Source organism: Ranitomeya variabilis, chromosome 5 (assembly GCF_051348905.1).
Source record: "Ranitomeya variabilis isolate aRanVar5 chromosome 5, aRanVar5.hap1, whole genome shotgun sequence".
Classification (NCBI taxonomy): domain Eukaryota; kingdom Metazoa; phylum Chordata; class Amphibia; order Anura; family Dendrobatidae; genus Ranitomeya; species Ranitomeya variabilis.
In genome coordinates this window covers 299440070-299457577 of record NC_135236.1, presented here as the reverse complement: position 1 = coordinate 299457577, position 17508 = coordinate 299440070, and the positions used below count along the sequence as shown (strand labels likewise).

Here is a 17508-nt window from a genome sequence, read left to right as displayed (position 1 = left end):
CAGGTATCAATTAAAATGTCATCTCAACGTGCAAAAAACAAGCCCATACTCAGCTTCACAGATGGAACTAAAAAAAAAGTTAAGGGTCTCAAAGAATGGTGACAATTTTTTTTTTCTTTTACAAATTTTTTCACTTCTCTTCAGAACTAAAATCGCAAAAAACAATGGGCAAGTTTGGTATTGCCATAATCATACGGACATTGAAAATTATGGTACCAGGTCATTTTTACCACTCTAAACACCATAATAACAAAACCCAAAAAACAATGGTAGAATTGCATATATTTTCCAATTTCCTGTAGACTGTGAAAGGAGACCGCTGTGCCATTTAAACAGGGACACTGCACTCCTGTAATGGTGATCGGTGGGAGTCTCATCAATTGGATCGCCACAGACCTATTAGCCCAGTGCATAGAAGATAAGGGGAACTCATGTAATAAGTAAGGAAAAACACTTTTCTTAAATCATACTCACTCCTGCTAAGGTCAAAATATTCTCTAAAGACTTTGTTATTGTGAGATGTTTCTTGGCACGAGTTACAGCCACGTAGAGCAAATTCCACTCATCTTCAGCTACCGTACCTAGAAGAAAGTAGCACAGAAACGGCCCAATGACTAATGACATTCAGAAATAGGAGAACATTGAAGCCACAGGACATCTGAGAAAACCACCCATTGCCCCTAAATACGGGGACAAAATTAAAGTATTGACATGCAGACCGGCAGATAAAGACAACATTAAAGGAGCACTCCATATTGAAAAATCCTGTATGTTTCCCACTTCACGGAATCCTGAGTGGAAATATCAGAAGCATGAAAACCATATTACGGCAGCATCACTACAGGAGAAATAAAACAGAACAGAGCTGTTATTGAAATCACTGGCATGTCCATGCAAGCTTGGTGTCTTCTTGCAAGGCATTAAACAACCTCCCATTACTTCACGGTCTTTAACGTTACTTTCCATTAAGAGGAGCGGGTGCTCCCATCTGACAGAGCTTATTCTCTGCTGCATAACCACAATGAAACAATGCTCTTAAAGAGGTCTTCTGCCACAATGGTATTGATTACCTATTCTTAGGATCTGCCATCCACTTCTGAAAGGTGTGCGTCTGGCGCCTCCAAGATCCGCTATTCTCATTTCTGGTAGTGGCCAGATGCAATAGTGAATGGAGTGGAACGCCATGGTTTTTTCTGAGTAGAAGCTAATCTGCAGTCCCAGGGAGCGGCCACTAAATAGTGTGTTAGAGCGGTACGGTTCCATTCCTAGGGATAGGTCATCTATATAGTAGCGGAAAATTCTCCAGCTCTTTAAATTTATGTAAATTTAAAAATCAATTCTGAGGATCTCTAAACTTCAGGGATCGGGCTACACAGCAACTTATGGTCATGTAACATTATAACAACAAATATTGTGCTGCCTAATGATAGTGAATGAAGTGCAGTGGAAATTCAGCAGGGTTGCACTTCTGCCAATTATCACATCATAATAACTTTCAAGTGGCAACACAACCACATTTGCCATCATTAGTTGTGATGTAATACCGCAACACTGTGACCTTATGTGTGTAACTACAAATCAATGTGTAGCCCCAGCCTAAAGCAACCCATGTATGTAATGCAGCTGAATACAATCTATTGTTCCTTGTAAGCAGCCATTTCAGGCTGGGAGAGGCTCTCTGCAGTGTTTATCAATGGTGTTCGTGACAAATGTGGAGTGAAATGTCTGTACCTCAATTAAGTCATTAGTAAACATTTTACACTTTAAACAAGTGTTCCCCAACTCCAGTCCTCATGGCCACCAACAGGTCATGTTTTCAGGATTTCCTTAGTATTGCCCAGGTGATGGAATTATTGCCTGGACAATACTAAGGAAATCCGGAAAACCTGACCTGTTGGAACTCGAGTTGGTGGAGCACCGCTTTCAACCCTTAATATAGTGTTGTTCATCCAAAAAGCACAACACAAAATTGATCGGTCTTCATCAATTCAATTTAACGTTTTACGCACTCAGTACTAAAAAGGAGCAAAAGGAGTACCAGGTAATACATGCCGAAAATCTCGATGTGTTCGTATTCAATAAGCCACGGGATGGGATTGTTACTCACCAACTGGGATCTGAAGCCTTTCCAAATTATGTCTGGCACAAGGAACTTTTGCAAAATCATCAGTAACTTCCACAATATCAAACTCCATTCCTTTAGCTTTATGTACAGTTCCTAAAGTATAATCTGAAAGAGAATTTTAGGCAATCGGCTTATTTATGTGAGGCATAACCCACCACCAGCTAGTAGTCAATTCTTTAAAAGCCCAGAAATGGGGTATGAAAAAGACGTAGAAAAGTCTGCCTACTATGGTACTATCTCTCTGATCTGCAGAGCTTAAGACACTTATTCCTTCAACATGCACAGAATTCCAATGGCCATCCAGCAATTCATTCCCTAGTTTGGGAACCATTCACAGTAAAACGGATTTTGACGATGTTCATAGAGGAATGTAAGCTCTAACTGGAGCCTCTATGAGCGGTGCGGTCATTTTTGATAACAACAATATTACAGCAAGTAACTCTGGTCTAACACTTAAGACAATGGAAACCACAATGGAACCCCAACCAACCACACTGTATGCCAATGGCGAGTGTGGTAGCGGCAATGCAGATGTGAACAGCGTCTTAAAAGGGATTTTGTGGCATATGAGCAAATTCTATTGTCAGTGTTTCATGGCCAATACCTGCATCTTGTGGGTGAGGAGTATGACACCTTTCTATTCTCTTCACCAACTCTGGGATTCGTTGATTATATTTTTCAACAATAGAAATTTTGCCTTCAAGCTCTCGATCTTCAGCATTTAATGCATATTCCTTTAATGCCAGAAACCCCTTTTTTTTCCATGTAGCAATGAATCGGTCTTTAATATACAACTGTTCTATTGACAAGAGGAAGGAAAATAATGACTGAATAAAAAAAATGTTCTGCTAAGGCCTCATTCAGACATTCATGTTCCACATATGCTAGCTGTGATTTTCTTGGAAGGGACACGTATCCACTACAGTATAATTTTTTGTAGACCATTTGTCATAATCATCGAGACATGTATTGGTACTTTTCATCCTAGACTTCGGAAAACTACTGATAAGTCTATGGGTCTGTGAAAATCACGGACAGCACACGAGTGGAATCAGTGTGTAATCCATGTGCTGTCCAGGATTAAAATTCCAAAGCAAATTATATAATTTATCTATCAATATGTGAAAATCACTGATGAAATCCTGACGGCACTCAGATGCAATACACTGGCGATGCTCATCTGAATGGTGCCCGAGTACTGCACTAAGTGCAAATGCTGCTTCTAGATATTACATTACTTGTGACATTAAAGAATAAACTTAATAACATGGATGAAGAAACATACTTCTCTGCCTCTCAGGTTCAGGTTGAAGTAATACCCAAATATCATAAATTTTGCGCAGTCCAAAGCCTTCTGGTCCCTGAAACAAAAATTGTAAAGTAGTAACTGGATACTTTTATCTTAAATCAGTCAGAATAACGAATCCAGCCCCTCCAAACTATATGAACATGTAGCACTTTCAAAGACAAGTCCAGCAAAACCTTTACATGGCCAGTCTGTTCCTCCGTTTCGGAGACAGAATTGATATGCAAATGAGACTGAAGAGCTATTTGTAGATCAGAAGCCTCTGTCACACCAGCTCTATTCTCCTCCCACCGCTGCCTCCTCCTACTTGACTGACAGACTCTAATCCTTTGTCTGAACTCGCACAGAATAGTCTGTCATGCAGGAGGCGGCACTGGGAGGAGAAAAGAGTTGGAGTGATGGAGGCATCAGATCAACAAATAGCTCTCAGAGTTCATTTTTCAGTAACGGGGGTAACAGAATGGCCATGTAAAGGTATTGCTGGACTTAGCTTTGAAAACACAATATGTTCATATACAGTGGGGCAAAAAAGTATTTAGTCAGTCAGCAATAGTGCAAGTTCCACCACTTAAAAAGATGAGAGGCGTCTGTAATTTACATCATAGGTAGACCTCAACTATGGGAGACAAACTGAGAAAAAAAAATCCAGAAAATCACATTGTCTGTTTTTTTATCATTTTATTTGCATATTATGGTGGAAAATAAGTATTTGGTCAGAAACAAAATTTCATCTCAATACTTTGTAAAATATCCTTTGTTGGCAATGACAGAGGTCAAACGTTTTCTGTAAGTCTTTACAAGGTTGCCACACACTGTTGTTGGTATGTTGGCCCATTCCTCCATGCAGATCTCCTCTAGAGCAGTGATGTTTTTGGCTTTTCGCTTGGCAACACGGACTTTCAACTCCCTCCAAAGGTTTTCTATAGGGTTGAGATCTGGAGACTGGCTAGGCCACTCCAGGACCTTGAAATGCTTCTTACGAAGCCACTCCTTCGTTGCCCTGGCGGTGTGCTTTGGATCATTGTCATGTTGAAAGACCCAGCCACGTTTCATCTTCAATGCCCTTGCTGATGGAAGGAGGTTTGCACTCAAAATCTCACGATACATGGCCCCATTCATTCTTTCATGTACCCGGATCAGTCGTCCTGGCCCCTTTGCAGAGAAACAGCCCCAAAGCATGATGTTTCCACCACCATGCTTTACAGTAGGTATGGTGTTTGATGGATGCAACTCAGTATCCTTTTTCCTCCAAACACGACAAGTTGTGTTTCTACCAAACAGTTCCAGTTTGGTTTCATCAGACCATAGGACATTCTCCCAAAACTCCTCTGGATCATCCAAATGCTCTCTAGCAAACTTCAGACGGGCCCGGACATGTACTGGCTTAAGCAGTGGGACACGTCTGGCACTGCAGGATCTGAGTCCATGGTGGCGTAGTGTGTTACTTATGGTAGGCCTTGTTACATTGGTCCCAGCTCTCTGCAGTTCATTCACTAGGTCCCCCCGCGTGGTTCTGGGATTTTTGCTCACCGTTCTTGTGATCATTCTGACCCCACGGGGTGGGATTTTGCGTGGAGCCCCAGATCAAAGGAGATTATCAGTGGTCTTGAATGTCTTCCATTTTCTAATTATTGCTCCCACTGTTGATTTCTTCACTCCAAGCTGGTTGGCTATTGCAGATTCAGTCTTCCCAGCCTGGTGCAGGGCTACAATTTTGTTTCTGGTGTCCTTTGACAGCTCTTTGGTCTTCACCATAGTGGAGTTTGGAGTCAGACTGTTTGAGGGTGTGCACAGCTTTCTTTTTATACTGATAACAAGTTTAAACAGGTGCCATTACTACAGGTAATGAATGGAGGAAAGAGGAGACTCTTAAAGAAGAAGTTACAGGTCTGTGAGAGCCAGAAATCTTGATTGTTTGTTTCTGACCAAATACTTATTTTCCACCATAATATGCAAATAAAATGATAAAAAAACAGACAATGTGATTTTCTGGATTTTTTTTTCTCAGTTTGTCTCCCATAGTTGAGGTCTACCTATGATGTAAATTACAGACGCCTCTCATCTTTTTAAGTGGTGGAACTTGCACTATTGCTGACTGACTAAATACTTTTTTGCCCCACTGTAAATAGTTTGGGGACTAAAATCCTGATGTCAGATTCCCTTTAACTTTTCCTTAGTCACTGTGCCATTTCCAACATTATTACACTATCAAGGGTTATATACCGTATATACTCGAGTATAAGCCGAGATTTTCAGCCCATTTTTTTAGGCTGAAAGTGCCCCTCTTGGCTTAAACTCAAGTCATTGTCCCAGGGGGTCGGCGGGGGAGTGGCGGCTGTCACATACTCACCTGCTCCTGGCGCGGTCCCTGCATCTCCGAGGGTCTCGGGGCTCCTGCAGCTCTTCCTGTGTTCAGCGGTCACGTGGTTAAAGTAATGAATATGGACGCGACTCCACTCCCATAGGGGTGGAGCGCATATTCATTACTTTAATGAGCGGTTCGATGTGACCACTGAACATAGGAAGAATCTGCTGGCGCCGAGACCATCTGTTAGTGAGAAGCAGGGACCGCACCGGGAGCAGGTAAGTATAACGGGGAGGGTGAGCATTGTGATATTCACCTGTCCCCGTTCCACTGCCGCGCGCCGCTCTGTCTTCTGCGTCCTCTGGCTGACGTTCAGGTCAGAGGGCATGATGAGGTGTTAGTGTGCGCGCCGCCCTCTGCACAGTCACTGCAGAGAGACGGAAGACAGAGCACCGCCCGGTGGTAGAATGGGGACAGGTGAATATCGCAAGTGCCAGGTGTCTGAGTGATGAGAGGTGAGTATGTCATATTTTTTTTTTTTTAGTTTTTAAATCGCAGCAACAGCATATCGGGCATATAACTTTATGAAGCATTTTATGGGACCATAATCAACCTTTATGCAGCATTATATGGGGCAAATGTTTCCATGGAACATCTTATGGGGCAATTATTAACCTTTATGCAGCATTATATGGGGCATATTATTCTATGGAGCATCTTATGGGGCCATAATCAACCTTTATGCAGCATTATATGGGGCGAATGTTTCTATGGAGCATCTTATGGGGCATTTATTAACCTTTATGCAGCATTGATGGGGCATATTACTCTATGGAGCATCTTATGGGGCCATAATCAACCTTTATGCAGCATTGTATGGGGCAAATGTTTCTATGGAGCATCTTATGGGGCCATAATCAACCTTTGTGCAGCATTGTATGGGGCAAATGTTTCTATGGAGCATCTTATGGGGCCATAATCAACACTTATGCAGGATTGTATGGGGCAAATGTTTCTCTGGAGCATTTTATGGAGCCATTATTAACCTTTGTGCAGGATTATATGGGGCATATTTTAATATGGAGCATCTTATGGGGCCCATCAAACTTTATGGAGCATTATATGGGGCGTATTTTGTATGGAGCATCTTATGGGGCCCATCATGAACTGTAAGGAGCATTATATGGGGCTCCTGATTCAATATGGATATTCAAAAACACTTAACCTACTGATGTCTCATTTAATTTTACTTTTATTGGTATTGGTTTTTATTTTTGAAATTTAATAGTAGCTGCTACATTTCCCACCCTAGGCTTATACTCGAGTCATTAAGTTTTCCCTGTTATTTGTGGCAAAATTAGGGGTCCCGGCTTATATTCGGGTCGGCTTATACTTGAGTATATATACGGTGAGTGATGCGGTAATTCAGAAGTAAATGGAAGGCTCCACTACTACTAGAAATAACAGTTATAAACTGTAACAGAAAAAGTAGATGTTGTAAGAATATGTAACACTACTCTTACTGAGTGTATTGGGGGACACTCACTTGGCCGCGGTATTCAAGCACACGGCACGGGTTTTATAAACAAAACAGTCCATACGATTTATTAAAGTGCCATCAACCGGGTAATGCACAGTTCATTACTTGTATCTCATAGAACACAACAGGCACCAACAATCTCTTTGGTACCTGACGGGAGCCCTTGCTCCACCTGCCGACTCTGATCACACTCTTCCGGGTAAGCTGCCTAACGGGGATCACCAACTTGCCTGTTCGGCACACAGTAGTCAGTCCAGACCTCACCGAAGGACTCCAGCTTCCCCACACAGTAACTGTCTCTGGCTCCGCAGATCCCGGTTCTCACCTTATCACCGCAGGTCCTGGACCCCGTCCTCCACCTGTCACCGCAGGTCCTGGACCCCGTCCTCCACCCGTCTCCACAGGTAACCAGGATCACACCGGTGGCCTAGTCCGGGTATTCTTCAGGACGTCCTTCCCCAGCCGGGAACGTCCCATACCCAGGCCACCCGAAGCCAAGTCTCACAGTCTCAGGTGCTTGCAGGACCCTAGTCGTTCCTAGAACAGTCCAGCACCATCCGGGAGCTTCACGGTCAGGTCCATACACAGGAACCTCACAGGAACCACACAGGACCTACCGGACACACCTCTGAGCTCCACACACAGGGAGCTCACAACGAACCCTGACCCACACCCTGGTCACGTTACATACTGGTAACCACTCCCCTGGGTGGGAGTGTGTGTGTGTGGCTAGTCTGACCCTCCCATCTCTCATGACTAGCCCTGCCAATCTCCCATGAGAACTATACACAAACTCTTGAGGGACTACAGGTCCCAGCAGACCAACATACATTCAGATTGACAGTGCAGAGTAACCTCCTCTGCAACACACATATTGGCCATTTACAATTCTGCCAAACTTTCTCTCTACACCATCACGCCTCCAAGCGCATACTGGGGAGATCATGCAGCGCCCCCTACCTGTTACAGGGGTTACTGCATCACATATATCACAATGTATACATTCAATATGACAAGTCTTGTTATGGGTATATCGTTGCTATTTGCGTCTGTGGAAGTGCAATGTTACTGTACAATCATTTACATTTTACAGGTAAAATCTGCACATTTTGTATAGAATAAAAACACTCAAGAATATTGGTAAATACCTAAAGTTGCTTGTGCTCCAGAGAAGGTCCTCTTATTCTACTAAGGCTTCTTTCACACTAGCGTCGGGCTCGGCCCGTTGCTGTGCGTCGGGCCGACGTTCCCGACGCTAGCGTTGTCTCCGCCGCACAACGGGGGCAGCGGATGCATTTTTCCAGCGCATCCGCTGCCCCATTGTGAGGTGCGGGGAAGCGCGGGGAGGTGGGGGCGGAGTTCCGGCCGCGCATGCGCGGTCGGAAAAAGCGGACCGTCGTGAGCAAAAAACGTTACATGTAGCGTTTTTAGCTCCCGACGGTCCGCCACTGCACGACGCATTCGTCGCACGACAGGTGCGACGTGTGGCAATCCGTCACAATGCGTTGCTTAATGTTAATCAATGGCGAAAAAACGCATCCTGCAAACACTTTTGCAGGATGCGTTTTTTCGGCAAAACGACGCATTGTGACGGAATGCAGTTAACGCTAGTGTGAAAGTAGCCTAAGAGTATAAAATTGTATTGTAAGGGAACCTGCAATCGCAGGCAGCTAGAATAAGACCATGACAGAGTGATGGCAGCCAGGTAGATCTTTCTCAGAAATTCTGCAGTGTTTCAGAGAAAACAGTTTGAAAAGCCAGCCTGGGATGGGGAGAGACCTGCCCCAATCTCGCTCCAACTGACTGACAGGTCACAATCTATATAGATAAGGGTGAGGGTCTGTTATGGACGCCACGAAAACCATGCTCTTTTTGGCCAAAAGGGGGCTATCATAATCACCTTTGCTCTGTCCTCCCGAATCTTCCTCAATACTAAGGGAATTAACACTATTGGGGGAAAGGCGTAGGCTAGATGAATATCCCAGGGAACTGAAAAGGCATCTAAGGTCACTGGGCTCCCCCATGGGTCGATTGAACAGAAGGCGCGAGTCTTCCGGTTTAGACTGTTTGCGAACAAGTCTATCCCTGGGAGACCCCAAAGCTCTACTATATGGTTGAATACCCCCTGGTTCAATTCCCACTCCCCTTGCCTCAGCTGTGTTCGACTTAGAAAATCTGCGACCCGATTTTCCGTGCCTTTGATACGAAGAGCCGATAATGAAGCTAGATTGGTCTTTGCTGACAGCAGGATGGATCTTGTTACCTCCATCAATGCTTGAGACCTGGTGCCCCCTTGGTGATTCAAATATGCTATCACCACCTTGTTGTCTGAGAACACCCTCACATGATGCAATTGGAGGGAATCTAGAAAGTGGCTGATGGCATATTTCACCGCCAAGAGTTCTTTCATGTTTGAAGAACCGATTTTTTGCTCTTCTGACCAAGGACTTTGAGCAATCTGATTGTTTAGATGAGCCCCTCAGCCCCAGGGGCTTGTGTCTGTGGTCAGTGTTATAGATATTGGCCATACCCATGGAACACCCCTGGCTAGGTTGTCTGGATCCACCCACCAAGCTAGGGAACGTATCGTTTTTGAGAAGATTTTTAAGAGCTTTTCTAAATCTCCCTTTGAGATTCTGTCTCTAGTACCTCCCACTGAAGGTCCCTGGTATGACTTTGGGCCCATTGGACCGCTGGAATACAGGCTGTCATTGATCCTTGAGCAAGGTGATGAACGGGGATCCCCTCAGTTGTGCTACCAGTTGTGTCATGCTCGAAATTTCCCCCCCGGGAGACGGCATTCTTGCCTGTTTAAATCTTTCATTATTCCCAAGTATTGTTGTACTTGGGTTGGAATGATCCTGGACTTTGCTAGGTTTAACAGCCATCCTAGGTTTGTCAGGGATGTCATCCTTTGTCCAGCTGTTGACTGCAATGGAGAGAGGATTCGCCAATTACCAGGAGGTCGTCCAGATATGGCACTATCAGGATATTTTGTTCTCTTATGTGAGCCATGACCTCCGCCATTAGTTTCGTGAACACCCTCGGGGCTATGGCTAGGCCGAAGGGGAGGGCTCTGAATTGGTAATGTTTAACTCCCCTTGCATCATTACTGCCACCCTGAGAATTCTTTGATGATCTAAGTGGATGGGCGCAAGGTAATATGCGTCTTTTAAATCGATGACAGCCATGAAACAAGACGGATAAAGCGATCTCACACATGTCTTTATTGTCTCCATTTTGAAACGTTGAGTCACTAGATACTTGTTTAGCTTTTACAAATTTATGATTGTCCTGTATGTTCCATCCGGTTTTGTCCGAAGAAATAGAGGGGAGTAAAATCCCGTGCTTTTCTCCCAGTCTGGGACTTATTGCAGGACGTTCTTTGTTAGCAGACTCTGTATTTCTTTTTGGAGGCATAGCTGTTCAGCCTCTACTTTCCTTTGAGGGGTTATGACAAAGTGATGGGATGGGATCGTATGGAACTTCAGCTTTAGCCCTGTTCTTATTATATTTAAGATCCATTCGCTCCCCGATATTTTTTCCCAGGCTGGAAGAAAGTAGGCCAATCTCCCTCCCACCTGGGGCACACCTTCATTGGGGTGGTTTTTTGTTGTCGGGTTTGTTGAACATGAACCCTTTCCCTCTAAATCTTTTATCCCCCCATTCCTCCTTTTGACCATTAGGTGGCTTTCTGTGTATAAATCTCCTGCTCTGAAAGGGCCGTCTATAGTACTGGTTAGGAAACCCCGGGAAGGCTTTTTTCTAACCCCCAGCTTTATCAAGAATGTCGTCTAGGGTTGGCCCAAATAAGAATTCTCCTTCGCAGGGAATGGAGCATAGTTTGGCTTTTGTTTGTAGGTCTCCCGGCCAGCACTTGAGCCATAAAGCCCTTCTTGCTGTGTTCAAAAAGGAAGCAGATCTTGCCGCTAGTCTAACTGAGTCTATAGAGGCGTCCGTTAGGAACGCAGCTGCTCCTTTCATTATTGAGACTGAGTCCAAAATTGATTCCCTCTGGGATTTATCTTTTAGTTGTGACTCTAGGTGGTCTAACCACACCATTAGGGCTCTGGCGGTGCATGTTGCGGCTATGGCTGGTTTTAATCCTCGCCCGGCAGCCTCCCAAGAATATTTCAGCCTTTTTATCCATGGGGTCTTTCAGAGTTCCGAGTCTTCAAAAGGCAGTGCAAATTTTTTGGAGGCTTTTGCAATAGCAATGTCTAATTTTGGCGCTTTTCCCCAGAAAGAACAAACAGGATCATCGAAGGGGTATTTTCTCTTTGGGGTTAAGATGACTTTTTTGTCTGGCCTTTTAGATTCCTTTTTTTTTAAAGATTGTATTTTGTAAACGCTCTTAGTTTCCTTTGCTCTAGACTGCTAAACAAAGTCTTGCGCAGTTTTTTTGGGTCGGGACTCTACTAGCCCCATTGTTGTTCTAACCGCTTTTACTAATGCATTCGTTTCTTCAATAGGGAAGCAACTGTGACTCCCCTCCGAGGACGAAGAGGATGAGGGTGAAGAGAGGGAGCTATTTGAACTAGAACGGTCACTATCTTCCTCACTGGAACATAATTCCGGGGATCTATGTCTGGATTTACGATTTCTTTTTGAACTGTTAACACCTTTAAGCGCATCTTCCACCTGGGTTTTGATCAGCTCTTAAGTCAGATGCGAATCTCGGGACTCTTCACATATGGTATGTTCTATACATGTAGTACAGAGCTTTTTCACCCACGTAGCGGGTAGCTCTACTGAGCAGATTCACATACTCTGTGCTTGGATTTCGCTGCGCACTTCTTTCCCTAAGAAGACACAATAAACCCCATTGAGAAGATGAACTTTCATGGAGATCACTTACCCTCCTACTGTAAGGGGTATACCGGTTCTTGCGTAGGAGTTGTTTCCACGACTTGAACCGCTGCTGGTCTTTCGGATCCACCGGAGCTTCTACTGCGCTGGGATCCTGAACTGTGACGCTTGGAAGAGGCATCTCCCCGCTGCAGGTGATGGTGCTGCTGCTGCCGGTGTTTCTTTGGAGGGGACTGCAGGATTTGCCCTGCCAGTTGCTCTTGGTCACTCACTGTGAAATCGAGCACCGGATCCTCTAATTGCCCGCCTTTTTATCCTCTCCATGCAAGCGGCGCGCCGCAGCCCCCAGTGATGCAGCGCGCCGCCCCAGAAACGCTTCCCCGCGCCTGCGCACTCTTGAGTTCCCAGAGATGCCTTGCAGCCAGGGCGTGCGTGGCTCACTTCTCCGGCGTCTGGTCTCCAGGAGGGAGCGTCGGAAGCGCTGGGAGCAGCCGCCGAATCACCACTTAGCAGCGGCACTTCCCTGCAGGCAGCTGCCGCCACCATCCTCTCCTGGGCCACAGGTGGACCGGCGGTATAACACCAGGTGACCGCCGCCACCTATTACCGGCCGTAAGAGTTCACAGGGAGAGGCAGACTGGATTCTGCTTCACTGCCTCTCCCTCAGCACACGCACAGGGCCCGCCGAGCCTGGAATCGTGGCCTTCGAGGAGGAGAAAAAACCACCGTGTCCGAGGCAGGGCTCCCCGCTGCCTAAATCGTGCAGATGGACCCCCGGCATCCCACGACATTAGGTATGCTGCAGGTTCCCCGTCAGGGACAGGAAACCGAACTGATGTGGGAGAGAGGTACCGCCTCTTTCACCTGTAGGTTTCCTGTCCCTGAGGGTGGATCCCTCTCTCTCTCCGTGGTGCCGTCATGGGGGAAAGAGAAATAATAATAATAATAATAATAATAATAATAATAATAATAATTTTTATTTATAAAAGCACTGCAAAATAAGCAGGATTGCCTCAAAACACATTTATTGCATTTTTTTTCCCCAGATCCAAAAGGACACACAGCATTTATGAATATTTTTCATTGTGCGTTCAAGGTTTCAGGTCACAGACCCTTGGTCAGTAAAGAGTGAGTTTCAGTGACACGTCATACTGCGTGCTTTCACTTCAAGGCCTCTTTAACACTTCCATTTTTTACAAATCAGTCACAATCCGTCAAAATGTTGAAAAGACGGGTCCTGTGCAGACTGTAAAAAACGGATGCACTGGATCCGTTTTTTTGACGGATCCGTAGCGTTTTCCAAGCAGTTTTCCGATCTGTAGCATCGCTTGGAAAACTGATTGACAGGTTGGTCACACTTGTCAAACATAGTGTTTAACAAGTGTGACCAACTTTTTACTATTGATGCTGCCTATGCAGCATCAATAGTAAAAAGTTATAATGCTAAAAATAATTTAAAAAAATCTTGATATTCTCACCTTCCGGCGTCCCTCGCAGCCTTCCTGATGCTCGTGACGCTTGCGATGCTCCAGTTCTCTGTAATGCCTTGCAAAATGACCCGATGACGTCGCAGTCTCGCGGTATCACAGGTCATTCTCGCAATGCATTACTGGGAACGGGAGCATCGCGAGCGTCACGAGCATCGGGAAGGCTGCGAGGGACGCCAGAAGGTGATAATATCAAGATTTTTTAAAATTATTAACATTATATATTTTTACTATTGATGCTGTATAGGCAGCATCAATACTAAAAAGAGAGAGAGAGAATTTCCCTGACTGGAAATTCTTCCACGCATGCTCAGTTTCAAAAGACGGAACCAGTCGCTGGATTCCTGCTTTTGACACACAGCGACGGATCCTGTGTCTATAGGCTTCCATTATAGCCAATGACGGATGGTGCAGGATTCGTCGCTGCGCGATTTTCCGACGTGCACAAAAAGCATTCCTCTGTGCGTTGTCTCAGCCTGACGGACAGCAATTTTACGACGGATCCAGTGCTCGACAGATGAAACGGAAGGCCATCCGTCACAATCCGTCGTTAATACAAGTCAGAAACATTTGCTGGATCCGGTTTTTTTTTCCACAAAAAGACGCATTATGATGGAAAAAGAAAGACGGAAGTGTGAAAGAGGCCTAAATAAGACTCACACCAAGAATATAGCCAGGGAGTAAGAGCATCGGTATTTTTTAGATCAGCCCCCCAACCAACAATTTTCTGAAAAGGAGGCAGAGCTTAGCAGAAGTGCATGGCTAGGCAAATTCATCATAATTTATGCCACAAAAAGGGCACATGGCAACTGAAGGAGGTTTTTAGATTCATTAAGAGGTACACACCTCCTAAAGAATTTTGTGCATCTTTCTCTCATAGACTCTTTATCAAGATTACTGCTCAAAACACCAGCCTCAATGAATCAGTCCCATAGTCTCTCCTCTCTGTATGGATGTCATTCTTGTTCAAGGGCTTGTCCAGTGAAAACAAGTAATAGCCCATCCACAGGATAAGTAATAACTTGATGTTCGGTGGGTGTCCCACTGCCGTGACCCGCACTGACAGGCAGATGGTGGAAATATTATACCAGTTACCAGTCAGACTCCCAAACCCATGCCATTCATTCTTTAAGGGGCTGCTGGAAAATGAATTCAGCAGCTCCATTGAGAATGGAGTGCAGGTCACACATGCACTACCGCTCCATTCTGACGAGGATAAAAGTTCCTCTTTCTGCTGATCGGTGCAGGACCAAGCGGTCAACTCTAACCAATCAACAAGTTATCACCTATCCTGTGAGAAAACAAGTTGTCACTCCCATTATAAGCCATGTACGGTACCTTCTGTGTTCAAGTGAACAAGTGCAAAAATGTAATGCCCAATTACCCACATTAACAAATGGCATATATTATCTACTGCTCGTAAACAAGCACAAGTATGTGGTCCTAGAATAAAACATACTACCTGCTCTGTATAGACACTGAATGATAACGAGAGACACGAGCTCAGAATCCCACCACTCCTGTAAAGAAGAATGGATTACCCCACGAGCATATGAGCAAGTACAGTCCTGACCGCTTAGCTGGCCGTGTATATGGACTGGGAGAACTTGTGCCCAATACCTGTTGTAAAAATAGGCTGCAACTATATATATATATATATATATATATATATATATATATATATATATATATATACACACACACACATATAAACTGGGGAAAAAAAGCAATCAAAGTTTTAAGGTCTAGCTGAAATATTTATAAAAATAAAATAATTAGGAGGCGATCTCACTGCTTACCCCTATAATGTGGATTAGTGAAGGATTTTCTCCATCGGTAGCACCGACTGCCTGGTCAAACACAAAGGCATTGGTTCTAGATAGGATGGCAACCTTAGATTTGAAGTGCTCACGAACAGTACCTTCAGTACAAAAACATGCAAGACTGTCAGAGTAGAATTACATGACTGAAATGTAGTTGAAAACAATGTCTCTACAATCGATAAGAAACAATGATGGTGTTGGAAACAAAGCCGATATGATAAAGAGCATTGTCTTGTCTCCCTTGTAAACTGGTCATACAAATGTGGGACAAATGATACTTCTGCCAATCACCCGTTCGGTCAACAGTCATCATTCGGCACCACATAGCTGTAAGAACAATGATCGGCAGTTCGAAATCGAACATGACAGATTGGCTTTTCTCCCAACTATCAGACGGCCGATGCTCCATACACTTAAGACCGTTGGCTAAACCAGTTGATATTAGCAGGATCAGCCGACAATAGTCTAATGTGTATGGGAGCCTTTATGCATTTAAAAAAATACATTGCAGCTATTGAGCAACAACAGAACCCACCATCGGATGCTGCCTACTGCACCCACTGCTCAGTGCCCTATAGACCAGCTTGTGGCTTCCAATATTCACAAGTTAGTATCATTTTACCATCACCCCGATAAGCTAAGCGGGGCTATCATTACAATGAAGGCGGCGTAGATGCAGCCACATGGTGTCTGTTCAATAATCTGGTAGACATAATTAGGCGGTACACCAACCACTGCCATGTTAATGTGCTTTAGAAACATCTAAAACTAAATTGCAGAATTGTTCAGACTACGTGAAAGGGGTTGCTCACTTCTTTTACATTGCTAAACTATTCTTAGGATAGGACTGGCTAGAGTTTGACATTTATCACCCCTACCAATCAGCTGTTATTACCTGGCATTCTGCCCCATACAGTGTTTCTATCAGGCTGCTGCTGAGTGATAACAGCTGATTGTGGCAGTGCCAGGTGTAGGACCCCCACCGATGCTATCCTAAGGATTGGTCATCATTAGAAAAATAGCAGACAACCTTTTTAGGCAATCTGTCAAAAATATTTACTATGGATGTCAATGTCAAATTGCATGTTAAACCAGAAAACTATGTGCAAGGTGGAGGAGGAGGCAAACGATGACATGTAAAAAGTAGTCAGTCAATAAAGTTTAACATAGAAGTCACCACATTTTTACTTATTATTACTCTGACAGTATTGTTAAGGATACCACATCAACCAATGCAACTCTATAGGACAGGTTTGAAAGTACTGATTATTGTGTATTTTGCGCTTTACTTATAATGGAAACGCACATGCGGCGCTGTTCAATGCAGGTGTAGTCTCCATCTGCAGAACGCATGCATCACTATTTACTTCTGTAAGTTCTAAGACACTGCATGGTCGATCGGGCACTGCCAGTGTCCATCATGCAACAGAGGTCACAGAACCATGGTTTCAGTTTAGGACCAAAACCCTAACACAGATATTAGCAGAAACGCTGCTTATTTTATAGATCAAATCTACAATCCACAATCTACTGAAGCAATATTGTTTGAAATGCACTGAAATACTAATGCGATATCGGACTTCTCACCTCCTTGGTTTCCGCCAACTAAAGCTTTGTGTCGAATCTTCTTACAAGCATCAAGTATGGTAGCACCAATGTAAGCTATTTCTGCACCAAACCGGAAACTCTAAAATACAAAATTAGAGTAAACATCTAGATTGAATTCTGATCATGTAGAAAATCCTGAACACAGATGCATTCTATTCAGCTTTCAGCCCGGTCACCCCATATCTGCCACATAAGTGAAAAAGACTGTGCTTCCAGACATGGGCAGTAGCCCGAGAGCCATCCTTACCAGCTGCTCTCAGGACCGGGCTACATAGACTACTACAGCTTGTTCTAGAACCGTTATCTCATGATGTAATTCTAGAGAAACTAGGGCAGACTTGTAAGTAAGCACTTGTCCTTTTGTATAATGCAGCATTTTCTGTTATCAGCCATCAGGGATAAATAAGTATTGGCTGTCAGCAGTCAAGAGACTTGTAGCCAGCAGTTGCTTGTCTCAGGCCCCCCACATACACCTCAGATAGCTGTCGGCTGAACCATGGTTCGG

At 44.4% G+C, this 17508-nt stretch overlaps 1 protein-coding gene across 3 annotated transcripts in view; it reads right to left on the bottom strand.

The window, feature by feature from the left end:
• FBH1 (F-box DNA helicase 1) overlaps positions 1–17508 on the bottom strand; it is a 131843-nt gene that overhangs the window by 12259 nt on the left and 102076 nt on the right. For all 3 annotated transcript variants that reach the window (XM_077264472.1, XM_077264473.1, XM_077264474.1), the window contains 6 exons: positions 16983–17082; positions 15372–15493; positions 3411–3486; positions 2730–2924; positions 2108–2230; positions 475–581 (listed from right to left, as the gene is read on the bottom strand). In XM_077264472.1, the coding sequence (XP_077120587.1) occupies positions 475–581; positions 2108–2230; positions 2730–2924; positions 3411–3486; positions 15372–15493; positions 16983–17082 (723 nt within the window). The remainder of the gene's footprint in view (positions 1–474; positions 582–2107; positions 2231–2729; positions 2925–3410; positions 3487–15371; positions 15494–16982; positions 17083–17508) is intronic.